The sequence below is a fragment of the Accipiter gentilis genome, chromosome 1 (genome assembly GCF_929443795.1).
Source record: "Accipiter gentilis chromosome 1, bAccGen1.1, whole genome shotgun sequence".
Lineage (NCBI taxonomy): Eukaryota > Metazoa > Chordata > Aves > Accipitriformes > Accipitridae > Astur > Astur gentilis.
The window spans coordinates 19,935,981-19,963,050 of NC_064880.1; the positions used below are offsets into that span (position 1 = coordinate 19,935,981).

General features: G+C 38.4%; 2 protein-coding genes across 2 annotated transcripts; both read left to right on the forward strand.

Annotated features, from left to right (window-relative positions):
* Nucleotides 1-14,360: 14,360 nt before the first annotated feature.
* On the forward strand, nucleotides 14,361-17,759 carry ASDURF (ASNSD1 upstream open reading frame). Its single transcript, XM_049806423.1, has 4 exons — nucleotides 14,361-14,475; nucleotides 16,033-16,086; nucleotides 16,625-16,700; nucleotides 17,633-17,759. The coding sequence occupies exons 1-4, from the start codon at nucleotides 14,401-14,403 to the stop codon at nucleotides 17,701-17,703; spliced, it is 276 nt and encodes a 91-aa protein (XP_049662380.1). The 5' UTR covers nucleotides 14,361-14,400; the 3' UTR covers nucleotides 17,704-17,759.
* ASNSD1 (asparagine synthetase domain containing 1) lies at nucleotides 17,726-24,227 on the forward strand. The gene is made up of 3 exons (XM_049806408.1): nucleotides 17,726-19,204; nucleotides 20,859-21,040; nucleotides 22,172-24,227. The coding sequence occupies exons 1-3, from the start codon at nucleotides 17,726-17,728 to the stop codon at nucleotides 22,431-22,433; spliced, it is 1,923 nt and encodes a 640-aa protein (XP_049662365.1). The 3' UTR covers nucleotides 22,434-24,227.
* Nucleotides 24,228-27,070: the final 2,843 nt, after the last annotated feature.

Sequence of the window (27,070 nt, forward strand, 5' to 3'; positions counted from 1 at the left end):
GGCCACCTGGGCACACTGCTGGCTCATATCCAGCCGGCTGTCACCAGCACCCCCAGGTCTTTCTCCGCCGGGCAGCTTTCCAGGCACTCTTCCCCAAGCCTGTAGCGCTGCATGGGGTTGCCGTGACCGAAGCGCAGGACCCAGCACTTGGCCTTGTTGAACTTCATATGACTGGCCTCAGCCCATTGATCCAGCCTGTCCAGATCTCTCTGTAGAGCCTCCTTATCCTCGAGCAGATCGACCCTGCCTCCCAACTTGGTGTTGTCTGCAAACTTGCTGAGGGTGCACTCGATCCCCTTGTCCAAATCATCAATAAAGATATTAAACAGAACGGGGCCCAACACCGAGCCCTGGGGAACACCACTAGTGACCCATTGCCAAGTGGATTTAACCCCATTCACCACAGTTATGAACAGTCTCAGGGTATATTTAAATTCTGTAGGCTAAAAGGCTCTAGCGTAGTGATTTTAGGAGCACCCATCCGACTTCAGTGCAAGCTGAAAACATTCTCACTGTCATCAGAACACAGACTTCAGTCCCTAGGGATGTTTTATGAAAGAAGTGAAGCAGCTGTGCAAGCATTCCTGCCAAAATAATCAGCAAACCAGTAACTAACAGCAACTAGAGTAAGTGGCTGTATATTTTGAACCCTGAGAACCGCAGGCAAAGTGAGAGCAACAGCTGTGGAAGAAGTAGTTGGGGAAATAGAAAAGGACAGCAAGATACTCCATGATACAGATTTTTATTTATTCTGAGGTATGCATGTGTGCCTTCTGAGACAGGGACCAGGATGCTCACCTCAGAGAACTAACACTCAGCAACCTTGTTTGTGTCCCAGACAAAGCAATGATAAATGTTCTTCCCACACCTATGCACAGAGGTGTGGCACTCTGGTCTTTCATCAAATCTCTATTTGCAGGAAAACAGCTTACTAGATAAAGCTACCGCATAGTAAGAGCCTTTCATAATGCACACTCTAAACCTGCCTAGGTTACCCAGGAAATTTCCTCCAATTAATAATCCTTCGTGTTTGAAGATGGCTTTTTTGGATAAATCTGTAGAGACTGCAATGTGCTCAAGGGCAGAATATTGGCCCAATTACACCACACTCCCTCCTCGGACAAAATGCAAAATTTTCAGTCAGGATGTTGCAGCTGTTCCACCACTGTGCACAGTGATATCACGCAATAATTCAGGCCAGGAAACAGAAATTACTTCATAGTAATGCAGAGCTGGTGATGATTTTTAAAAATTCTCAGAGGTGAAGTTTTATTTCACAATAAAATGTCAAGAAAATAAATACATGAAGCAATGGCACCAAAGTCAAGCAGGAAGCCGGCTTAATAGCTTTCAAATATGAAGGACTAAAAGTACAGTCTAACATAAAATTACAGTAACACATGGAACAAGTAAAAATATCCTCAGCCTACTTACCTCAACTGCTGAGTTTACAAAAAATATTTAGCCTGCTATTGGATCATACAGAAGCTGCTCCATAGTCAGTAAGAACTACTGGATCCAAGCATGCACGACACTCTGATGAGAAATAAACTATAAAGAATTAAATAATGAAATGCTGCTAAATAATTTTTCTGTGCATGAGGTCTGTACTATTTGAACACAACTGCCACCTATTCTGCTAATCAGAAATTGACAGACACATTTAAACCCTTGCAAAAAGACCTATTTACTATCTACAGCTATATTATAAAGTCTTTTAAAGATGAACTAGTTACAAATTATTAAAAATTAATCATATTAATGCCTAAGCAGAATTCCCTTTTGTTGTATCTCTCAGTAAAAACTGTAGCAAATGCTTCAGTGGACAAACAAAAAAAAATTCTAATGCTAAAGTGCAAATAACTTCAGTGAATCCAGTTTTTTTAATTAATTATGCTAATTAGCATAGTAAAACCCTCAAAATTGAAGATGATAACCAAAGACTAGCATTGCCAACTGCCTATCTTCCCATACAAGAAGACAACTCAAACTAAACGGGCATTTGTGAAATTGTTTTATTACTTAACAGCTAGTAGCAGTTAGGTACAGCACAAGATACTGTGCCATTTTGTTGTTGTTGTTGACTTCTTAAAAGGAACATTTGATACTGGAGCATAAGATCTATTGCATTCATCTAAGTGTCTGACATTCTGGCATTGCTCTGACCAACAGCCAGTACTACAGAGCAGATTTCAGTAGATGTGCAATTCAGTGTTGCATTTGGACAAACTAGTGCAGAAGGATAGTTAAGGGCTTAAACCAATTCCTTTCTGACACCCACTTATATACTGAAGCATGAGATTACGTTCTCCTTGTTCTACTGTATCCTATGACAAAATATATCATCAATGGTCATAAAATTAGTCTATTAAAAAACCCCAAATCAGCATTTTAAACTAGGAATTTCTGTGGCATTACATTTCACCCACCAGCTGGGTGCAACATGAATATTTTCAGTTCTAAATATATTACAATGCCACCACCCATCCCTGCTTTTCTGTTATAAAACTAAAGAGACAACAATCCCTACTATTTGGATGTCTCATTCAACCATTTTTCCAGTTCTAACCAATACAGTTGTAAATAAATTCTCTCACACGTCAACCATATAGTACCAGTGAAGTGTTAGATCAGAAAGATAATTAACGTCAACACTGTTAGCAATCATATTGCTAATCATCTAGCAAGTATTTCCTCATTGTTGTTCTGTGTAGGGCCAGACATGTAGGCAGAATAGATGGTGCAACCTGTCATTAGAAGCTCTGCTGGGAAGAGGCTGAATACTGCAAACCTTCTCCTCTCCCACTCCCCCAAATCACTTCCCTATCTACATGTTAGAACAGAAAATCTTTACCATCAATATCCTCAGCTTTGTCTTCAGCATCAGAATATGAGAGACACACTCACAACTTTGCAATGGCTAGAAACTGAATTGTCCAGTAACTAGAGTCAAATCTTCATCAGCCACGTGCATGAGGTAGCCATGTGTTCTGCCTTGTCAAACAAAAATACCTTCAGTTTTGAAAATCTAAAAGCAGCTTGAATAAGACTGAATATAGCATCAAGATAATAGATTGAGGTATATATTGAATACGGATTATGTTTATCAAGATAAATATTTAAGACCTTCTGCATGGTTTTGGAATGGAGTAGTGCCTGAAAGAAAATAGTAAACTGCAGTGATCTTAGATGTATATTTAGGTCTGATTCATTACATGTGACATGGAAGCTGCCTCCTTTGCTGTTCCATTTCCACTAGTGTTTTAATTCACGTGAGTTTAGGCTTTAATGACTTCTGTAAACTTGAAAAAAACATTAGTTGGGTTATCCATGATGATTTAAAAATCCTTTTCAAAACAGGATCTGGCAAACTCAGAGGTCATCAAGCCTAAGAGAAAATTTATCAATAGGCAATGCAGATCAAAAGTGGAGTAAGAACAGCATCTATTAAGGTATAAAACTAATTAAAATTCTTCCTGTTCTCCTTAAGTGTTTTGGGGTGGTTTTTTTTGTTTGTTTGGGGTTTTTTTAAGTGTTTAGTATCACCTAAGTTCCTTCTTTAACTTCTAACTAATTGTTAAACATTTCAAACAATGTTGGTCCACTAAAAATCCAGACTCTTTTCGTGAGTAACTTCTAGATTCTTCATCCTGTGAACAACTATTCTTGTCACTTAGGGCTTCATCCTGAAATGAGTTTATGCTCTAGGATAAGTCTGACCTTGTCACCTACACAGAGCACCAATTATTCCCATATATTCCACTACCCATACAATGTTTTCCAAATAGTTTACTGTAGTTTTGCTTTTTATACATAACATATCAACAGAATCTAATCAAGTCCAAACTTAATTCTGAAACTAGCATAGGTTTCAACACAAGAGCTTGCTGAAACCTGTGGGCACTTTTCTACAGATTCCTAGTGATTTATACCTGGACCTAACTGAAAAGTCACAAAAATCTAGAACTGTTTAAGCAGGGAAGCTTTTTTTACAAACCAATTCAGCATCTGTGTTGCATCATCATCTCTGCTTTGCCACCTAAAGAGTCTCCTAATCTCTTAGTGTATAATTTTAATACACAGTTCTCAACTTCCAAACTCTTTTCTCTAAGATGATTCAGCCCTTGCCAATTTTTTCACATTATTCTTGTTTGATTTTCACTAACAATTTCTTAAACTTTTCTGTCTACACTTCCAATATTTTATCTCTGCTTCACTCTTTCCTAGGAATGACACTAACTTGGAAATTATTTTTCTTTAGACTTAACTACAAACTCTAACACCATACATATGTATGAAACAGAATTCTACAATATAAAGAAATGCTACTAACAATAATTAGAATATCTAGGATGATTATTATTTAATACAGTATGCTTATGTGCATATATATAAACTTGTATTTCTGTACTCACACAAACTTGCACACACTTAAATTTATATGAATGAGACATGAAGTTCCATTAAAGCTAATAGAAATCCTCCAGCAACAAGACTTCCAAGACTGTGTTGCCTATATTCCCTACAGAAAGAATGCAGTGACTCAGATAGTTCTTTACCAGCTAAGTGTTGCTCATCTGGCTTTGTAATCAACAGTCATTTGACTCAAATTACCTACAAGAGGAAGGCAGCAGAATTTGGGTTTGTGGACTACTATTCATTTAAACAAGTAAGATGCAGACTACATGTCCAAGTTCTTATATAGTAAGATTATCATGTCTTTTATTACAGTTAAAAATATCAAATATGATTGCAAACTAAAAATAAATCCATTTTCCAATTATTACTCAGAACAAGAAATGCTTTTTATTCCCCAATATCATGTATGAACAAAATTTTTCAATTTTTCAGTCATACAAATATGTATTTTGTTCTCCAAGGTGTTAGCTCTTTCATTAAAAAAATAGAGGTGGAGGAAGCATACAGTCTGCAGGAGTCTATTCGAGTGCATGACTGAAAATAAGCATGGCAAGTCTCCTGGCAACACTTTGTGTAAAGACACAGTAAACAAATAAGTGTAAGTTACATGCACAGTAACTGAATGCTAGAGCCTTCATTTCTTATACAAAAACATTTTGAATGGTTCTATGTACTGTTAAGGAGCTGTTGCACCCATTTCAGTAGCAGACAATCCATGAGGACTTATTTAACAGAGGATTAAAAGTAAATTAAATACTTCAGATAAAAAGTAAAATGCAAAAAAAGAAAGAGTAATAATAATCTTCCTCTGATTTTTTAAAAATATCATTACCTCCTTCTAGTTAATGTAATTTTTAATTAGATATCTTCATGTAATTTCTGCAGTAGCTGTTTAACTAATAGAGTAAATCTGATCCTTCTAAGGGCTGGCTACAAGGCCTTTTCAGCAGGTTATTTGCCAAACCTGTCCATTCTGCTTTAATTCTGCTGAATACTTAACAGTTGTGACAAACCTATCACTTAAACTCTGCTCACCAATAAGCCAGGCACAGCCTGTGACACTACTGTTCAGGGGCTTGGGTGTCTTTTTTTTTTTTTCCCCACTGGGACAGATACCTCAAGAGTCCTTGCAGTGCGACTGTCAACATCTTAACCATACTCTTTATGCCTAAGGATTGCTTTAAATTTTGAATTGCCTTTTGAGTTTTGAAGACTGTTCCTAAGAGGATTTTGACCACACTTACAGACTACAAAATATGAAGTCTGAACAATTCTTCAAGAGGAAGTAGCACAGTCTTGTGCATTCTACACAGCAATAAACAAGGGACTAAATTGTAATGCTGACACTGACATGATCAGTGAGAATGGGGCAGATCAATTTACCACAGTCTCCTATTTAACCTATGTTATGCAGAAATTAAAATAGTCTCCAGCAGCCATTTTGGGGATTAATTACTTATCACTTACTACTTTCTGCATACTATAAACACGCATTATTACTGCAATATAGCTTCGTTTGCAGGTTGTCACTGAAAGAAAATGTGGCTTGCTTTTCCTTTTTACCATGCACTTGTGCTAGAAAACTGTAGTTCTCCTAGTGTAATATGCTAAAAGAAGCAAAGTAACTTTTATTCCTTCCTCCCAAATCCTTAGCTGTCCACCTGTAACAACTGAGAAACAAGTTCCCAAGAGATTTTGTTACACACTGGGCTTGCTTTCTCTAGTCTGAGAAAGTACACACCCAACTTCTTGATCAGCAAACTAGGAGATAAATCCATCTCATCTTGTTAAAGGGGGCAGCATGATTTCAAAAGACAAAAGAACTTCTGCCACATAGATCACCTTTTTTAGTGCAATCAGCATTTGAAACCATTTTTTTTTCTTGTTTATACTTCTTTGCATGTTCTTTCCTGGGTTTCATTTATCAAATAGAGATGGAGACAGCCTATAGAGCTAGATGGACCTTTGACCTGAGTCCCTGCAGCCACTGGTGTATTATCTTATGCTCTAACCTACTTTTCTTTTTGCCCACAGAGTGCCATGTATCAGAAGTAGCAGAATTTTCATCATACCAATTTGATCCTGTAATTCAGATGTAAGTATACTGACATACTTTTATGACTGAGGTAACTTTATTGACTATTTTTGGTTCATTACAAGGAAGAGCCATATCCATATAACATACACATAGTCCACACTAGAAAAATCTACCGCGTTCCTCAAATACCTATTTTCAGCTTCCATATCATGGACTGAAATTCATTATCTCCCTGAAAATAATTTTTCAACATTTCATTGAGGATGGAAACCAGCTGAGAAGGCTAAGAAGATACAAATCAAGTGAAAAACAGTTTCCAGTTTTCCCTTCTTTTGAGAGAACTTTCATCCTTTTGGATTGGAATAATTCTAGAAATTTATGTTCCTTCATCACAATTCATTGTCATGCCTCTTTTTTTGTTCTGGTCCAGAGAGAATCAAATGTAGTCACATCTTGTTCGCGTTGCTTGCAATTCTACCAAGAAAGGGTAGCTACATAGTTTAGTTTCATATGCTACTACTGCTAGGCCACTCTAAATATTCCTCCTTGATGCCTATGTAAACTGATACTGACATTACTGTCACCTGCAACCTATTGAGACCAAAAGCAAAATTTGGCAAAGGTTATTTATGCTAAATGCAGTATTCTTATTTCTGACTTCCACTGCTATCCAACATCACTACTTCTGAGTATGTCTGTTAAGTTACGCTGATACCCTCATATTCTTTTTAAAAGGTTTTAAAAGTTTACTCCAACAGCATTAACTGAACTTACAATGTGTATAGGCTGAGATTTCAACTTACAGCATTCTAATGTTAGTTTGGGGTGGGGGTTTTTTCCAGACAGCTACCTTACTGTCTTGATTTCAGAAGTGCTAAATACCAGTATCTTTCATTAAAGAAATGTTGGAATATTTATAAAGATGATATGTTACTCAAACATTCAGTGCTGCAAAATTGTATTATTTATCTAGGCTACCTCACTCACATATGCTCATGTATGTCACTAGCCGGAAGACCTTTTTTAAGCTTTCTATTACCTAAGCTACTGTTAAATTCTGAGCCATGGTCAATGTTTTGCTAAATGTCCACCAGTTAAAATACACGCCAGGAATTATGTAACAATGCCTCTCCCTCCCTTGTGGTTATTCCTGCTCCAAATGACGAACTATTGTATTAAAAAATCAGCACTGTGAAGACTAGGAACTCAGTCAACATTACTGCATTTCAAGTAACTGTATCAGCTACAGATAATACTATTAACATTCAAAGCCTACCAACATTTACATTGCTGGTTTCTTAGCTTCTAGTGGTTCTGCCTTGGAAGAGAAGGAAACCTTTTGAGGGCTATTATACTATCTAAAAGATGAGGTTCTTGCATATCACAGTAGTTATAGTCCTTTTGTACTACTATACATCCTTCTTCCTTAATTGTAACAGCTGTAATTACTCCAAAAATTGTGGTAAGAGTGGGAAAGAGTATAGGATCAGTGATGGTGTTTCACAGGAGGATAGTTGTGGAGAACAGTTAAAACTCAGTGACGTTTAGACTTTACTAAGATGACAATCATAGTAATGCATAGAACACAGCAACTTGCAACTGGTGAATTTTGCCTTTCTTCAGGCTTTACGTCAACATGACAAATGGAAGATGCTTTTGTCCTGTAATATTCCAAAATAAATGTTTCATGGGATCTATTCTGTTAGCTTTTCTGTCAGAGCTCACCTAGCTGTGGAATCCTTAGTCTGCTACCCCATGAGAAATTGATCAGAATATTTTCCTTCCAGCTACTGAGATGAAGTGTCTGGGCTGCCAAGCAAGCATGATGATTTAAAACAGTTAACATAAAAACTGCAATAAATAGATACAAATTCACCATTCAGTGCAGTGATTTTTTTTGTACTTAGTAATTTTCTGACTGTGACTTCACGAAGCAAAACCAGCCTCATTTTAAATATGGAAATAGTAATTTTAACATGGAAATAGTAATGATCATAGGTGGAACATGTGAAGAAAAGCCAGAACCTCAAAGTTCTGTTCCTCACTCTGCCAACTCACACAACTTTGACTTAGTTTTCCTCTCTGTATGTATCTATCTCAGTCAGTCATTTTGAGTTCTATGGACCCTTAAAGCATTCAGAGCACCAAGTATCATATTCATCATAAAATGATGGTGAACAAGTACAACCCTCAAGACTGAAAGCTCTAATAAGATTTCAGTTATTTGGGTCCCGGGTTGTTTTGCCATGTGCACAGGCTGATTTGTACCAAAGCTTCAAGTTGGGGGGAGCGGGGGGGTGGCAAAGCTAGAGAGGAATAAGGACAATGGGTAAATGGGAAGCCCTCAGCATAGCCTAAGACACAAAGAATGAAGTAGAAAAATAAGTGAAGCCCAACAAACTGTCTGATAACATGGCCTCTGGCACATTAGAATTTGAAAACCTAAGAGTTTCCTTTCAATTAACTCCCCTCTGCAAACCTGGAAAAACTACATTTTCTCTCCTTGGTGTCCAAGTGGCTATATTTGCTCACTAGCAAGCACTAAGTCCAAATGTCTATAGCAATGAGAACAAAGGGACAAAAAGCACTTGAGAGCAACACATTTAATAAATCAATCTAGGTAAGATCCTAATCCAACTGGGTGTCTTAAAACAAACAGCCTTACCTTCACTCTTGCCTCAGAGAACCTTGCAAAGGTATTAGGCATTTCCCCCTTTCCCCAGGCTACTCAGACATGTTCTGGTCTGCCCAAACTCACACTTAGGCAGGTCCATTTTGTCTCTATGAGAACATGCTTTAGGGGACTGTAACCTATCTCAGCCAAAATGATCAAGTCCCTGATTCTATGAGACCCGTATTAGAGTAACACAAGCAGGCTGCTACTTCTGTACCTTCAGCCCATCCTGCTCAGGCCTGCCTACTCCTTCAAAGCAATCTAATCGGTGTGTTTTATCTTCAAGAAAATATCAGTTGTACATAGCATTAAACACAGTACTTGCTGTCAGGGAGGCACTCCCAACAGGAAATAGAAGTAAGCACATAATTATCCCTCTAGTCTTCTCCCGGCTTCCTAGCTCAGCTTGCAAAGAGCAGGCTTACTGGGCAGACTGACTCTTCGCTCAGAGTGTATTTGGTGCAGTTGTCTTTTCCTTTTCTCATTAGGCAGAAATATTAGCACTGATCTGATTTTGCATCAGGATGCCCCAATCCAAGGTAATGCAAACGAGGCATAGGTCCATCCAGTGTTCACGAGCAGTTCTAAGCCACTCATACGCCAGCTCCTTAGTGGCATCAATGGAAGGGCTTCCATCTTCCAGCCACCAGGCTTCCAGCTTCATACTGCAAACAAAATGTTTGTTGTTGTAAGACAGAGCACTTGATTTTTTTAAGATCCCTGAACATTCACTGCTCCAAATGTGTATCTGGAAATCTGATCCCATATTCAAACTAGACTGTTGCTATAGTAAACCTGTGTGTTGGTTATTCAAAGTATGTGAGGGACTGCAGTGCCAGGTTATGTTACTTTGTAACAAGAGAGTTAATAAACAAGAGACAAACTCAAATCTTTTAGTTCTACCCTTCTAAGTCAAACTACCACTCACATGAACTTCTCAACTCTCTTTTAAACTCTAGGCAAAGTGCACAACAAGGTGCTCTGCACTAAGGAGGGAAAGATTATGAGAATTAAAGGTCAAACTGTGCTCTCAGCTACAGCAACGTAAGAGAGAGAGGCCCCTGTATTAATTAGAGTTACTTCAGTTTTACATTGAAGAACACAGAGTGGACTTGGGAGTAGTCTATTTTTAAACCTTCTTTTATTTAAATCATCAGACAAAAGACTATGCTGGGAGTATTTTACAAACAAGCTGCTTGGTTCAGCACTTTTAGAAGCTTTAACGAATGCAATCAGATTGTAAAAACTAATAATAGACTGAAGCTATTCAAGTTCTCAGCTATTTTCACAATAGCCTTAAAATCTTCCACGTCAAAGTGATGAAATTCTGCTTTTAATTTGAAAATTAACAATTTTATGCATCTGACCTGTGCAGAAGTTTTGTGCGAAGGAGTTCTGAGATTGCTGTAAGAATGTATCAGAAGTAAAAACTTTAAAAACTGACTGTACTTCAAGCTCATAAAAGTGCTCAGGCTTCTTGTTTTGTTTGCAATAATAGGACTTTTAAGGTGGAACAATTAGAGAGTTTGCAAGGTTTCTTGTGCAATTGATAATCAAGATACTTAACCTAAGGAAACAAACCACAACTTTACATAGATTCCAGTACACAGATCCGTATCCCTGGTTGTATAAACTAACCTAACTCCCTTCAAATCCTAATGTCTCAATCAAATTAGCAGAAGGATTACCATAAAGCAAACCCAAATAATTTCAACAATTTGAATTTTCTTAGACTGGTATGAGTTAGAAAGTTATTAAAAGATAGGTTCAACCGAGAAGTTAACGTAGAGATCAATGTTACATCTCAGAATTTACTCACATGGATTCTAACGTTACAATGTCTAAATACAAAATAACCCAGGATCAGAATTGAAAATGTTCCAAAAAAGGCAAAAAACCATAAATGCAAATACCCTCTGACCATGCTCTCCCCCTTCTAAAGACCTCACCCACCTGTCTTAATCCCAGGTCCATTTTTTCTTTGACTATCTCTGGATTCACCAAACAGCCAGCGCAGTTTTGGCTTGCTCTCTTGTGGCCAACATAAGAGCTGCAATTTTCCTGGTACTGTTCACTTCCAAGGACCTTCACAAGTGTTTTTTCTAAGACATGACAAGTTTCCTCAGATTACAGTCACTTACAGCTGAACCTATTAAATGACTCGAGTTTGAACCCACAATCAAGTTATCATGGCTTAACATGTTACCAAGCACCAGCTTAGATACAGAACTGAGTACATGCAGATTACTAGCCCACAGCAAAGCACGGAAATGTGGCACTGCTAAGCCCCAAAGGCACTATCAGTGCTGCCTTGTACCTCTCACATCTGTAAAATCATCTGACACAAGTGTATTGCCAACATCTTCAAAAAAGGTCTTCAAGACTGATAGTGGTTTTCAGAAGGATGGCCTAACATTTTCAGCATGCTTTTAACAACAGTCTGTCAGCACTTGAGCTTGGTTATTTGAGGGTACTGTTTTGGTCAGGTGTTCGCTCACACAGGATGGCAACTTCAAATATTTTCTGGCATCAGTAACCACTGCCTGTTTTGTAACTGTTTGCATTGCTTGTTAGGTAGTATGGGTTATATTGTACATTTTTAAAGATCCCAGATGCTGAAAAGGTGAGGACTTCAAAAGACTGTGAAATATGCCTTGATCTTTATTAACATTGTGTCAGGCATTATTAACCTCCCCAAAATAGTTTTATGCTATAAATAGTTCAGAGCACCAGAGCTGGCATGAGAGAAGTGCACAGACACAAGCAGGTTGACCAGAGATGTATCACCGAACTACATCGCCCACTTAGTTGTCAGCCAGATCAGCTCCTCAGTCACCTCCCACCCCTCATGAAGAACAGCGCAAGCACATCGCAAACAACGGAACTACAGCAGCCCTGAAATAAGGCTGAATTAAGATGTCACAGTTCTGCACGGGGAGAAGAAAGATGCCGACCTTTTCCTTTGTGAAGTTTTAAACACAGCTGCTCTTAATGCAGGTACAAAGGTGTGTAATTTCAGGAGTAATGATGTCACAGGAATCCATTCATTTTAAAAAGGACTTATCAAAAGTGCATTCCATATCAGTAGAAGAATCAGCAATTCGTGGTAAGACCAGAAGTTGAAAACATTCCACATTCGCTATTATGCCTCAAGACCATTATCATCACTCTTACAAACCAACTGATGAAACATGCTCAGGAACAGAGTGATGAATTTTTGATTAATAAACATTAACTGTATTTATTACTGAACATGAAAAGGATCATCCGTACAGAAATTATACTTTTACTACCGGGTTATTTGATCATCAACCTTTGTAACATATCAACAGCAAATAAAATACTCAGGCAGCAAAGGTTGGGAGGTAGTCAGATTAAACAAATTACTCCATAGAACAAGAGTCACAAACTACAAAGCACGCTGAGCAATAGCACCAAAACTGTTGTATGTGACCCAGGCATTTGTATTCCTTCTAGAATTTGAAGGACAAGCCTCAGAACCTCTCCAACCCCTAGGGAACATTTCCCCAGCAGCTTCAGTTAATCTGCTTTGGGACTGCCAGAATCACGTAAGCACTGGTACACTGCAGAGAAAGCCGGATCAGCTGCCTCACCTGTCTCACCACACACTCAATCCCACAGGCGTGCTGATGCAAGGGTGGAGGCAGAAGTGTGTTGGTTGAAAGTGGAAGGAAGAGCAAGACAGCCCTTTTATGGAAGTGTAGTCTCAGGTTCTCTTTCTGTTAAAGGCAAATAACATTTGCAAGTTACTGTACTATTAAATATTCTTATAGCCAAATTGTCTTTTTTTGTGTTTCTATTAGGAGCCAAAATCCTTATTGTCCCTATACCGCTGCCAAAAATTCCAATCAAGCTTATGGATACCACCAAAACAAGGTGTAATCTTGCTCACAAGCTCCAAGTATTATCAAAATACGTAACACGTATGATTATATGAGTCACAAATCACAAAGCAGCAAAAGTCAACACTTCTACCTCACCTATTAAAGTAGCAGATATGTCAAATAATTCATGAAGATTTGCACAATATTTGTAGTGCAGTCAGTATCATAAGAACTGGTAGGATTTTATGAGATTTCTATCCCAACTGAGCTATCGGTAGTCTCTAAGTTTGGAATGGCTCGTGAGTCTTTAGAATAATCACACAACAATATTTAAAAAGAGGGGAAGGGATAACACGAGACAAAAAAATAACTGTAATGTTCCTACGTCAACTACCTTGACAAAGTCTCACCCAAACTCCCCACTGATATCCACTAATACTCATTAATAAATATATGATCTATTTTCCATGAAAATCAGCGGACTTCCAATTTCCTGCAATATGCAGTTCATTCACCAATCAACTCAGTGATCAGAGCATGTAATTCCTTTCGTAAGTCAAACTCTACCTCAAACTAATTTTTTTTCCTCACTGATTCTACCAGAAGACATTTTCAAAATCTTCTTGTCACAGTAATTGGCTCCTTTTACCATTTCTCAGCCAATTTATTCATGATAGCAAATCACAGGAATATTATTTGTCCTTGCGCTATCATCATCCTGCCACTTAAACAACTTCTTCCCCGACGTATTTATAAAGACGGGAAGACAGATGCATCACTGCCACGTACCGATAGTGAGACTGGAAGAGACAGAGAAAGATTAAGACCATTCCTACCAAAGAGGAAAACATATAATCTTAACGTCCGTAAATATTCTAGAATTCCTATCTACTGTGGAATTCCTTTATTTAAAGGTATTTCAGAGCAAGCTGCCCGACTCAGACCCAGGGTGACCACCCCACCAAACAGTTCCGAGGCAAAGCGCTTCCTCTTCTTTCTCATTTGTGGTTTTGGTTTTTTTCCTTTTTTCCCCTTCACGCTCTACACGGCCCCCTCGTCTCCAGCCCTCGCTTCACCGTGGCCCTGCCAATGCTCTGACGGACGAGCAGACGGCTCACCGCGAGCGCATGATTCCCGGAAACTCTTTCCCCGGGCCGGGACGTCGCCCGCTGCCCGTGCGGACGGCAGGCCGCTACCGAGAGGACCGGCCCCCCCTCACCACCAGCGGCAGCCGCCTCAGGGGCGACGGCGACGGCCCCGCCCCACCCGCTCGCGCCCGCCGGCTGGCGCTCCGCGTTGGCCAGGCCGCACGCATGCGCGCACGCCGCCGCCCGGGCCGCCCGCGTCGCCGGTAGCCGCTGCCGTTACCGGGTTTGTGCGCGTGGTCCCCGGCGGGGCGCGCGCCGGGTGGGGGGGAGGGGGGGATGTCGGGCCGCGCGCCGCGGCAGGAGGAGGGAGAGAGCGCGAAGCTGCGCCGCAAGGAGGAGCTGAGCCGGAGGGTGAGCTGAGGCGGCCTGCTGCCGGGAGGGAGGGAGAGGGCCGCGGTGCGGCTAACGGCGGCGCCTGAGGCCGCGGCCCCGGCCCCGTGTCGTCGTCCCCGCCGCCGGTATCCCCGCGGCGCTCTCGGCTGCGTGGAGCGGGCTGAGGCACATTCAGGGGCCGTGCTGCCGACGGGTGGGGGGTCGGCGGCGGCCCCGCGAAGCCTGTAACCTCGGGCGTGATCGGCGTGAGGCAGCGGAGGGCGAGTCCTGTGGGGAAGCTGGGGCTCCTGTGGTGCGGGGTTTGCGTTGCAGGGCTCGGAGGAGAGCCTCTGTCGTGTGGCCAGCTCTTGTCGGCGCCGCTGTTAGCTCTCTTGTCAGATTGGGGGTTTGGGGTTCTTACTGCTCCACGTTGAGCTCGAAATGTCAGGTGAGTCGCAGTGAGGTTTTTCTCTCTAGTAGTATCTGCTTCAGCTGTATCTACTCAAAAAGTCCCAAAGGATTTCAGTCACAGAGGCTCGCACTCCTCATAAATCTGCTCTGTTTTCCCTGGTGCCAATAGCTTTGTTTAGCGTGAAATCTCTCAAGTCCTATGGAACTGCTTTCCCTCAAAAAATGACGTATGGCCATATTGGGTAAAGTCAGTGGTATCTTTGATTGCCTGGGAAGCTGTAAAGCTAGGACATAACAGCATTGCAGGTTGTAATTTCTGTTGTGCTAAGTGGCTGGTTTAGTCTGTAGCAAAAGATGACACTGCTGGAATTGTAAATATAAGGAGGCATTGATGTAGCTGCTGGAAAAGTTGTCTTTTCTGTAGGCCACGTTCAGTTTGGCTAACCTAGCTCTGTGGCAGCTTTCTGCTGTTGTACCAATTCTAGGAGACGCAAAGGAAGAATGAAGAAAACCATATTGTTTGTTTCTAACAAAAAGCATTAAGTGCCTGATGATCAGGTTTTGTTCTATTTTTAGCTTTTATGATGGTCCTCCTGGTTGTTCTTTGGCATTTGTAGCTGCTGCTGAAAAAGCAAATGGGAATACCTGCCACTTCTGCCAGTGCAGTTGACCAGAGTGGTAAATCCCACTAAGGAAGTTTGTGCAAAACTCTGGAGCAATAGAAAGGCCTCTGTTGCTCTTAATACAGTTTTAGGGGTCTTGGGGTTTTAGTGGTTTCATTTTGAATCTGGATAATACTTGTAACATAAAGTATTGTAGATATTATGTTAAATTTTGTTTTCTAAAGTTATTTGATGCTTTATTGGTTGTGTGCATGGTTTTCTTTTCTTTTGGGGGAAAAATGTGGTCTCTGGTTATAAATAGCTAGAGGTACTCTGGCTTCCCAGTGGTGATTGCTTTTTGAGGGTAGGAGAAAATATCAATCCATGCAAGATAACCTTTTTTTAGAACAGTTAAGTGTTTCATTTTTATATCTACTTCCACTTTGTCTTTAATGGTCCATTCGAAGAACAGCAACTATATATGCATGTAGCTGTCTTAAAATGTCAGTGTGTTCACCACCAGGATTACAATACAGTAGTTTATTTTTAATTATTAAATTGAAGTGCATCTTTTGCCTTTCAGATTAAAGAGCAGAAGGTTGTAGTTGATGAGCTTTCTAATTTGAAGAAGAACCGGGTAAGTATTTACAAGTTTGCTTTTGACGATGTAATTTTAGCATCAGAGAAATAAGCATAGAGACAAGAGGGGAAGCAAAATCAGAGCACGCTGTCTTTTAATTTAATACGGATTTTAATACAGACGTGGTCTGCTATTCTCAGAATAATTTGTCCTCCAAATTATTTGATTTTGTACACTTGTGCAGTGTAATACAGTACCTTGTGGGTTTTTTTGCCTTTTTATGTTTTATCAGAGTTACTTCATTAAGATGTTTGAGTTGATCAGAAGACTTTATGAAGTATTCTTACTTTCCATGTTTTAAAATAGAATGTGATCCTCATGTATGAGGAAAAGAGAAAAGCCGACCAAAAGTCATTGGTTGACCATGAAATGTTTTTGGTGGTACAACATTAGAATGTTGGTGTTGTCAAGGCAGAACTTATCCTTCTGTCATAAAAGTGAAGGGGTATCTTGGTGGACCTACATCAGCTTTTGTTGCAGTGTGGTTGCCACACTTTGTTGCTTTGACTTAATGCAGTGTTGGTTCGTTTTACAGAAAGTTTACAGGCAGCAACCCAATAGCAACATATTCTTCCTTGTAGACCGAACAGAAACGCTATCTCAATGCAAAAGTAAGTTTGCAGTGTAAAAGTTGATCAAGTAGCTAACTATTTAAAAGCTGTATTTGTAGCTGTTAATGATTTCAAAGGTATATTAAAATTAAAACCTGTCAACTGTGTATCAAATACAAAGTAGACTTCAGACAGTACTTGTTTTTCTGGATTGGATAAATGTAAAAGTGTTTCCACTTGATAAATGGATGTGATAAAAGAGCGAGTGCTGAAGGTGTAGGAAGAGGGACAACATCTGCCCAACAAAGGAGCTACTATTCTCAGTGCCCTTTGGGAAGCTGTACAGCACTTTGCCCCTTAAAAAAATCCCAAACAAAAAAAAGTCTAAAAACTGCATGGGATGAGTGGGAAGACAATAATGACAAGTTAAACTGGAGGTTAAGATAGAAATCTTTAGGTAGTTGAAAGAATGGATGTGTGGGATTATGAAGATAGGAGAACGGATGATAAAGAGACTTGATGATGGAACAAATGTTAGAAATGTATAAATTTAGAAGTATAAATTTATTTTCTGCAATGAACAATTGCTACTTTCATTTTCTTTCCTTTGATTTGAGTGTCAACTATTACTGTTCACCCTTTAATTGACAGTTCGCTGCTCTTATCATTACAAATGTGTAAATCGTATTGATTATATAGGCAACAGTTGGCCATTGCCCTAATTCTTATACTTGTAGGGTAGCTTTCTTTGCGAGAAAAAAAAATCATAATCTTTGTATAATTAAAGAGGAATAGGCTACAGTGAGCTATAGTATTGATGTAACACAAACATAGCACTTTTGTTACTTAGCGTTTCATGTTTATCTCTTTAATTGAACAAGTGGCTGGAGTTGCTCATTTCTTACATATGCTCTTAAACTTACCTATTCATAAATTCACTCAAACTTACTAGTTTATGAAACTGATTATTTGTGTATTTTTCTCTTACACAGATACATTAGATGAATTAAAGAAGGCACATCAGGAGATGGAAAATTCAGAAAAGGCTAAAATCAAGAAATAGTCCATCTGAATTCAAAGTCACAATGTGTGGTATTTGTTGCGTTGTTACCTTGTGTAGCCAGCATGCTATTCATGATTTCTTTAACAAAGACATACTCTGCCGTCTTAGAAGAAGAGGACCAGACAGTAGCCAACAGTTGATAAAAACTGTGTCAGATCTCTCTTATGAGTGTCTGTTTTCTGGCCATGTACTTCACTTGAGAGGACTGGTGACTCCTCAGCCTCTGGAAGATGCCAATAACAATATTTTTCTTTGGAATGGGGAAATTTTCAATGGCATGCATGTAGGAGATCTAGAAAATGACACCGAAGTAGTGTTTCATCATCTTGCATTGTGCAGTAGTGAAGCTGACATTTTGTCACTCTTTTCATCACTTCGGGGTCCATGGTCTTTTATTTATTATCAAGCTTCTAGACACAGTTTGTGGTTTGGTAGAGATTATTTTGGTCGTCGTAGTTTGCTTTGGCAATTCAGTAATGAGGTTGACAGTGCTTTCTGTCTTACATCTGTAAGTGTTTATTCTGAATCAGGTAAATGGCAAGAAGTCCCAGCATCTGGAATTTTCAAAATTGATCTCAAAGCTTGTGCAACAACTAAATCTTTGTCTTTAACATTGTTTCCTTGGAAGTACAGCTGCACAGAGAAAACAGCAGAAGAAATATTCCTTAATGTTCTGGACCAAGTTTCAAAAGACTTACCGAACCACATACGTCTTGTGATGAATGAATCAAAACTATGTCTCAGAGCACCAGTTATCCCCTTAAATAAAACAATTTCTGAAGCTTTAGGTGAATGTCCAGGCACTAATACTAGCAACATTATCCATGCAGTTTCTGTAGAAACCCTTCAAGGATTTCTTGCAGAGGAACCCAAGAAAAAATTAGTCTGTCAGTTTATTGATGTTTTAAATGAAGCAGTGAAGAGACGGGTTTTATCTCTCTTTAGAGATGAAGATCAGAAAACAAGGGAAGTTCCAAGCATGTTTAATAGGAAAGCACATGTTGCGGTGCTCTTCTCTGGTGGCATTGATTCTATGGTTATTGCAGCCCTTGCTGATAAGCATGTGCCTTTGGAAGAACCAATTGATCTTCTCAATGTAGCCTTCATGATAAAAGAACAAGCTAAGCAAAAGGGTACTGCTAAAAAACATACCAACCAGGAAGTAAAGCTTGACTTGCTTTGTCCTCAGGAAAGTTGTCAAGATCTTGACGCTAAAACTGGTGCTCATTTATCTTGCTTTGATGTTCCTGACAGAATCACTGGTAGGGCAGGACTGAAAGAATTAGAAGCCATTAACCCTTCAAGAACCTGGAACTTTGTGGAAATTAATGTTACACTAGAGGAATTGAAAAAAATGAGACAACAATGCATTAATCACTTAATTTATCCACTGGATACAGTCTTGGATGACAGCATTGGCTGTGCACTTTGGTTTGCTTCCAGAGGTGAGGGTTTTATTAGTAACCAAGGAGAACTGAAGCCATATAAAAGTCCTGCAAAGGTACTGATTTTATTGTTTTCTGCCTTATGCTTGACCTGTGAATGTAAAACCAGTTCTGTTTCAGAAATCAGCAGGGTTCTTTAATACTCACAAGGCTTCTGAAATTCAGTGGCAGAATGTAGAATATTCTGTAATTATAATCTTTGTTTAATTCTGGAGTTAAAAACTGCATTCAGTTCTTTTGTCATGTAATGTGTATGGCTTTTCATTGAGCTTGAATAAGCAACAATATGACTAGGAAAAAAATAATAACCATCATCTAGCATTTTTGGTGTTTGAACTCCAGTAGTGGGTAACAGCTATTCAGTCCGAACTGAATAGGTTAACAAATTTAGAGATAAATGTTAATGAATTATTAAGTAGTATTGTTTTGTGCCAGCATCCCATCCCTTGTAAAATTACTAGCTTCTTATTTAGGCAGGCTACTTACGTGACAAAATAGCAAATAATAATGGCAGAAAAGATGACCACTTGGATTTTTTTGTAATTAGAGTATGATTGAAGGGCAGAACTAAAAAAAAGTAATTCTTTCCTTTTTCATAACTTATTTTGATGTATGTAGTATTAAGTAAAATCTTCTTACTAACTAGATGATTTTCTTGGGAATTTGATTCTTATTTCTCACTTCCCAATTTCCTGATGGGTTGTGTAGGGAAGAATAAACTATTTCAGTTTCAGGAGTTTGCAGTCCACTGCTGCCTTTGCTTTTTGAGGCTCCTGATACTTTTCTACTAATTGCTAGGTCCTAAAACCACAAAAAAACCCAACAAAAAAACCTCCAACAAACACAATAGTTTGCTTAAAAACTACTACTGTAGAACACAGTTGATGTAGTTGACTGATCTAACTTAAGGATGTACATCTCAGATTCGCGAAACATACAAATTCATTTTAGGTCCAGAATATGTTGAAATGAGTCATGAGTTAATAAAACATAAAGTAATGAAAGTGTTATTTTCCCATCTGTTACTTACTACTGTGCACAGGTAAAAAATTAGTTGATCACTAGCTGGTGTCACACACTGGTGGTAAAACACACTTGACTATTTATGTTAAGAGACTTCCACTTTTACAGTGAATTGCTGTTGAAGGCACAGTAATGGACCAGATATAGTAGTGGGTTTTTCTCTTCGTAACATTTTATGTACTTATTGAGTAGACAGAACAATATGAGATGTTTTTACTTTGTGTAATGCAGTTGTTACTAAGCCAGTAGCTGGTAAAGGAATAGTAATCTGGGTGTACATTTAGATAACTATTTAGAACATACCACATGATCTTTGGCAACAATTTTTTGATAAAGGCTGGTGTTTAACAAATGCTGTTTATTGTAACAGAAACTAACAAAGACATTCTTCAAGGGTACTGGTGTATTTGTGATGCATACATTATTTTGGTGTTTTTTCCTTGCATCGGTAGAAATGTTTGTAATTTAGGTCTGATTGTGAACCTATTTCAAGTTTCCAGTGACTTTATTTGGAACTGTTTCAGGCTCTGTAAATGTGTAAGGCGTATCCCATCATGACAGGTAATGTATTTAGAATATGTGTATTAAAGTTATACTCCTTAAAATGTAGTTCAGCCTCTAAGATCTGTTACATATTATTAGCTTGTATAGATACTAAGAAAGATTTCTTTTATTCTGCTTTCTTAGGTTGTGCTTACAGGAATTGGAGCAGATGAACAGCTTGCCGGGTATTCTCGACATCGTGTTTGCTTCAAAAAATATGGCTTAGAAGGTCTAAATAAAGAACTTGAAGTGGACTTAGATCGCATTTCTTCTAGAAATCTTGGTAGAGATGACAGGATTATTGGTGATCACGGGAAAGAAGCCAGGTACTGTTGTTTTAACATGAAGCAAAACTGGTTTTGCCAGTTAGATTCTGATTTTACCACTCTAACAGAAAGCTTAATTGAAACTTCTATGCATTTTACTGTCTCAAGTTCTGTTGCAGTTTCATTATGTGTACTGTGTTGTAGGGTTTTTTGTTTTTTTAAAAAATGGTCTGTAGTACTGTGGAAGAGTTACTTAAGGAAATTTAGCAACTTGAACATTGGATTTTTATCTAGAAGTTTTAAGAAGCAGCAACAGATGTTGAAATAGGCGAAATCAAGTTGGTTTTATGATTTTAAGTGGAACAGTCATCTGTGCAACTTTGAAGTGTTCTGGTGTGGTCATTTGGGGAGTGACTTTTGGAAAATGACAACATAACATAGAAGCCATGCATTCCTGTCCATGCAGTAAAGGCATGATCAATATCCACTGCATTTCCTGGTTAAGTCAGAGTAGTTAAAGAATCATTTGATTTGTGCTTACTTCCTCCATGCTACCACCAAATTGCAAAAAATTCTTTAGGTGTAGCAGAGGCCACTCAGGTCCATGAAAGGTCTTCATGTGATCTTTGAGCCAGTGTTATTCCAAACCTGTTCTTAGTTGCACATTTTCAATTTAGCAAAAAAACAGTTGCAGTGGTGGACAGGCAATGCTGCTAATCATGCATGTGGTTAGATATGAACGCCTGGAATTTGGAATGTTGTCAGAATTTGTTGTGTAAATATTTTTGTTTCAAAATTACAGTGTAGCTTCATACAGTATTTTTAAATACTTAGGAGTTATCTTGAGAAGTGTTACTTTAAAATTTGTCTTGCTCTTCCATTGTATTTTCTGATTTTCTTAACTTTTGTATGAACTCAACATTTCTGATACTTGTTCTTACTCTTTTCTTTGCCTGACTTTTGAAAACTTTCAGGATTATGAGTTTAACAGGATATATTATGTTTCCTTTCTCCAAGACAGTGTAACTGCTTTGGAGACTTGCCTCTGTACTGTGACACTAACATCTAAGGTACATCTATAGTTAGGAATTGATACAGACTTTTAAGTCTTTGCATGTGGTAAAGGGGAAAACCAAGATTATTTGTATGAGGTTTTTAAAGGGTCTTTCCCCATGTATATCTTCCTTTCAGGTTTCCTTTTCTTGATGAAGATGTTGTTTCATTCCTCAATTCTCTGCCCATCTCAGAAAAAGCTGACTTGACTTTACCTCGAGGAATTGGTGAGAAGTTGATTCTGCGTCTTGCTGCTAAGGAATTTGGCCTTACAGCCTCGACTGTTTTGCCAAAAAGGGCTGTACAGTTTGGATCTCGGATTGCAAAACTAGAGAGCAACAGTGAAAAAGCATCTGACACATGCAGTAGACTGAAGTTATTTTCAGTAGATGAATTATAAAGCTACATATTGAGATGTTGCATTTATTCTGTATGTAAATTCAGTAAATCTTTGGAGGTTTTTTAGAATATTTGGTCTGGTTTTTTACACACTATTATTATTAATCATCAAAGTAATACATGTAGGCTCACTCATCCTCAGTGGGGAAGGGAATACTGGGCTCTGGGGAAGAGAGAATAGCCTAAGGTTGGCTTTCCCACCCTTCCTAATCAATATCAGTGTCACAAAAAGCGTATTGAATCTGTCCAATCTGTCACACATATTGAATTCAGTACAGTAGATTTTCCTGTGTTGTAGAACAGGGCTGGTCTTGCAGCTATGCTTTAGGAGAGGGTTCAGGTTATGGTTTTAGAAGGGAGGGTTCGGTGAGGAGCTGGTCTGGGTTGCCAGAGCCAAAAAGAGCTGAGCGTCTCTGGCCTTGTCACCTCTTGGAGATCTGCCCTCCAAGCATCATGCGTGCCCTTTCATTACTTGAGAAATGGACACCCCACACACACCCTGGGTGCTTTGGGGCCATCCTGTGCAGCCTCCCAGCCCTTGGCCAGTTCTGCAGGGCTGGCTGGTTGGTGGTCCCCAGCCTCAGGCTCCCTTGGCTCCCAGAGAAACTGGGAAACTCCCTCCAGACAGTTCTTCATCCCTCATTGGCTCCCTAGCTTGCTGACTGTCCTTTAGCTTTAGCTCTGCTACTTTTGCTTCTAAAATTGCAAAGCATCTTGTTTATTTCAAGGAAGATCTCTTTTGAATAAAACAAAAAAAAGTCTCCAGAAAAAAAAAAAAAAAAAAGGCAGGCTGGGTGAGTATGTGGATACAATCATGGGGTTGAAATAAAAACATGAATGGACTTCCTCTGAAGAGAAGCTTGTCTTTCTAATTGTGTATGGAAGGATTGCAAAGTTAATGTAAGAAAAACTGGATGCATGCTCCAGTGTTTTTGGTAAGGTCGGAGCTTAGTATTCAACATGCTACCTTACAGTCTGGTTTTTACGTATGTCCAATTAAGTAGAGAAAGGAAAAATCCTACCAGAAAAAAATGTAATATAAAGCATAATATAATGTATCTGTTCCTACAAAGTATCTCTAGGGCTGTAAGTAGATTTTCAAAGTAATTTGTCAAGTCTGTGAAGAAATACTTATTAAAACCTTAAATTTCAGACTGCTTCAAAGCGCTGGCAGATTTCTTACTGGTGCTCTGAGGAAAACTGACTCCCTAGTACCTTACCCTGGGGTGTTTGCAAGAGTTCTTACATCATGCTCCAAAGCAGGTGGAGACTGGACCAAGAGGAACATTAGGCTGATGAAATGTGACTATTGTTCATTGTTATCTCTGTAGTAGTGTTGGAGTGATTATAGAAGTTACGTGTCACCTAGGACCCTAAGCAAAAAGTTGTGCTTTTTGTACCCAGGCAGATCATTTATTTGCCAAACTGAGGCCTCTGATATTTAGAGAAACATGAGAAATAATTTTGGAAAGCTTCTAAATAATTTTAGGTAGTAGTTTTAAAAAGAAACCGTATCATTTGGTGTTGGCAAATGTTTCCATTTATCTGGTTATTCTTGAGAAATTAATTTATCATTGTTATTTATAGTACACTTACTATTATTTATGGAGTTTCTTGACCAAATGTTTGGTTCCATAGGGGGGAGAAATTAAAATACTTGATGTATTGAAATCACATTCTATAACATTTTGGAGCAACCTACAGGAATGTTACTGTCTTTTAATCTTGTCCTTAAGAAATTTATTCTTTTCTTGCAAATACTAGTACAGTTCTTCATTAAATAATATTCTCTCTCTTTATTTGTTAGCCTTTCTAAGTTTTGTATTTTAGAAACATTCTTCAAGAATGCTCAGCCTTGACAGATGTTCCCCAGAGCTGAATAAGCTGATGAGGCAACCTGCTTGTCAAACTTGGTAGCACAGAAAAATGCTAGTGCCTTGTTTGTGAAGTCTGACAGAAGTAAGTAGCAAGAATTAATTACTACAGTGTCCTCTAGTTGGTTGGCTTCAAAAGATGACATACAGTGCTCAGTAGCGCTTCCCAGTGAGAGGCTGCTGGGCCAGCTAAAAAACCCCATGTACCCAGACAGCAACTTTGCTAGCACTGATGCATTCAGATATGCCCTTGTATAATTAAGAAGTCCATCAGATTTTGTGAGAATTGGCTGTTGGAATTTGCTGTTTAAACCTTTCATCAGTTCAGATGCAAATTACCGTTGCAGCACTTCTTGTCAGGTTCCTCCAGCTGATACAAAAATTGGACTAATTTTGATCAGTGTTGACAACATGGTAGAAGTTTGGGGCATGCATACTCAGGGAAATGTGTCTTAAGAGTTTTGGTGCTTTGAAATTAAGATTGATACAGATGGGAAAGCTCTAACAGATGGAAATACTTTTTGAGTATTGTTCAGGAGGTAAGTACAAAAACATTCCTATTAAAAAAATACCTAATATTGCATGTAGTTGATATGTGGCATTCCTAAAAGCTGGGATCATTACTTGAAAAACTATAGATCATTGGCTGTCATGCAAAATTATAAGCTGATACGAATTGCTGTAAATTAACACATTTCCAAAAGAGCTCAGCTTCCACTGTGATACTTAAGTGATTGGTCAGGTTTTCAGAAGTCTTCAGTTCTTGGAAGCTCTCTCTAAGAACAACAAGAGCTCCAGGCTTATGAATTCTTCAAAATACATCTCTAAAGATAGATGCTTCCCCCCCAACATTTTAAATAGTTCTATTTATATTATTTGTCATATCTGTGTAATTAAGATTTAAAATTAGTTGCCTTGCTATATAATAAATAAGGTGGTGTTAGAGACTAAAGAATCTTTTGACTTTCTAACTTACATAGAACTAATAAGTCCCAACATATTAATAAAAGTACTGCCAGGTTAGAGATGCAACAGCAAAGTGCATCTGGCAAATACATTTTAAAAAATTAATAATGTTTACATTTAGGTGGTACAAACCTATTTTTATGGCAGGCAATGATAGTGTTCTGAAGCGTTTCATTTGATCTTGTAGATTTTTGTACTCATTTCTATTTTGCAGGTCTAATTGATATTTCCACTAAACATGATTATAGGGAACCTATGATGAAAATACGAATGAAGATCCAACTTACAACCCAAACAATACAGGTGGAAAAAAAAATATCTTTATGCAATATGCTGGTAATATGCTATTTAAATTGACACTTGGCACTACACAAGTTGAGCTACATGAAAATATATTTAGGTTTGATACAGTGAATAGGTTCACCAATGTGATAAGATCAACAGAGGCCTATTAAGATACAATAACATTCCAGACTGCAGCAGAGGTTAGCTCTTCAGCAAAAGCTTCTGAAAAAACAATTGGAAAAAATCATAGCTATCTGCAGGAATATAGAGTACCTCAAGTTAATGACGTCTGATTCCATTTTTACTGGGGTTTAAAAAGAAGATGGAAATCCCAAATTTAGTAAACGTCTTCAGCCATATTCGAGTAAGAAAACTGTAAATTTACTGATTTTTAAAATTCAAATTTGACATTGATATTTTTATATCATCCAGATATATTTTGTAGATTTTTTTATGTTTAAATGATAATATATTTATATCTTTTATATATTAAGTACTAAAATAACTTTAGTGTTTTAAGCTATTGTTGTGTTGCTACTTCTAAAAAAGAAGAAAACCACTTTTTTTTTATCTTGTGGAGTTAAAACTGAAAGAGAACTATCTCTGTGTGGGTTTTTTGGACCAAATTTCAAATGGCAGCATTTTCAAGATGCACAGAATGAGTATTTTTATGTCCATGGGGGAACTGATTTTGATGTTGGTACTCTGTCAGTAAAGAATATTTCATTAGAGATCATGATTCTAGTTTGCTGTCTGTCTTGGAATGGATGCATCTGTATGTCTTTACAGCTAATAAACTATAAGAGAATATTGTACTTGGTTAAGATTAGCATCAGAGATAAGGAAAGAACATGGTTGCTCCAGGAGTTAATAGGTCTATCTAGATTGACATTGTTGCTTGATTATCTACGTATTTCTTATAGACCAGGCCAATACAGAGTTCAGTACTTAATTCTCAAGTGACTATGCTGTAAGAATATTTGTTGCTAATACTGAACTGTACAAGCTGGCAAAAGATACCTTAATTGTAAGGACAGCATTGCCCTAAAAGCAGCATAGCCTTTAGGTGGCATTTCTGGATGACACAATTAGCAGTCTGAAGAATGATCAAAACAGATTCACCTGAGAAGGTTTAAACTATTCCCTGAGGGATGCTTCTCATTAGACATTGGTTTAATTTGCTGTGATGTGTGCAAATGATCTGTATAAAGAGGCAAAGCACTATTAAACATGAAATCAAAATTGTACTTCAGCTTCCACGTTTGCTGATCATTGGTAAGGCTTCTGAAGCTGCAATTCTATTGGTCATTTTACTGATGTAAGCAGTTAGGTGTTGATGTAAACAATCCTTATGGCTGATTTAGTAACTGTTTTCTCATAGGTCTCCTGGTGTGCATCAGGCTATATAAAGCTCAGTTTTTTGACATGGATATGCCAGGTAGAGAACATTATCCCATTCCAGTGACGGAATTTGGTGGTAAGAGGTAAGGGATGTGCACAGTAATACAGATAC

Bases quoted from the DNA above. Each gene is read 5' to 3' on its own strand.
- ASDURF (XM_049806423.1), top strand. From the start codon at position 14,401: ATGTCGGGCCGCGCGCCGCGGCAGGAGGAGGGAGAGAGCGCGAAGCTG. The intron at 16,087-16,624 runs GTAAGTATTTAC...TTCGTTTTACAG, and splicing joins CTAATTTGAAGAAGAACCGG to AAAGTTTACAGGCAGCAACC. The intron at 16,701-17,632 runs GTAAGTTTGCAG...TCTCTTACACAG, and splicing joins AACGCTATCTCAATGCAAAA to ATACATTAGATGAATTAAAG.
- ASNSD1 (XM_049806408.1), top strand. From the start codon at position 17,726: ATGTGTGGTATTTGTTGCGTTGTTACCTTGTGTAGCCAGCATGCTATT. The intron at 19,205-20,858 runs GTACTGATTTTA...CTGCTTTCTTAG, and splicing joins CATATAAAAGTCCTGCAAAG to GTTGTGCTTACAGGAATTGG. The intron at 21,041-22,171 runs GTACTGTTGTTT...TCTTCCTTTCAG, and splicing joins GATCACGGGAAAGAAGCCAG to GTTTCCTTTTCTTGATGAAG.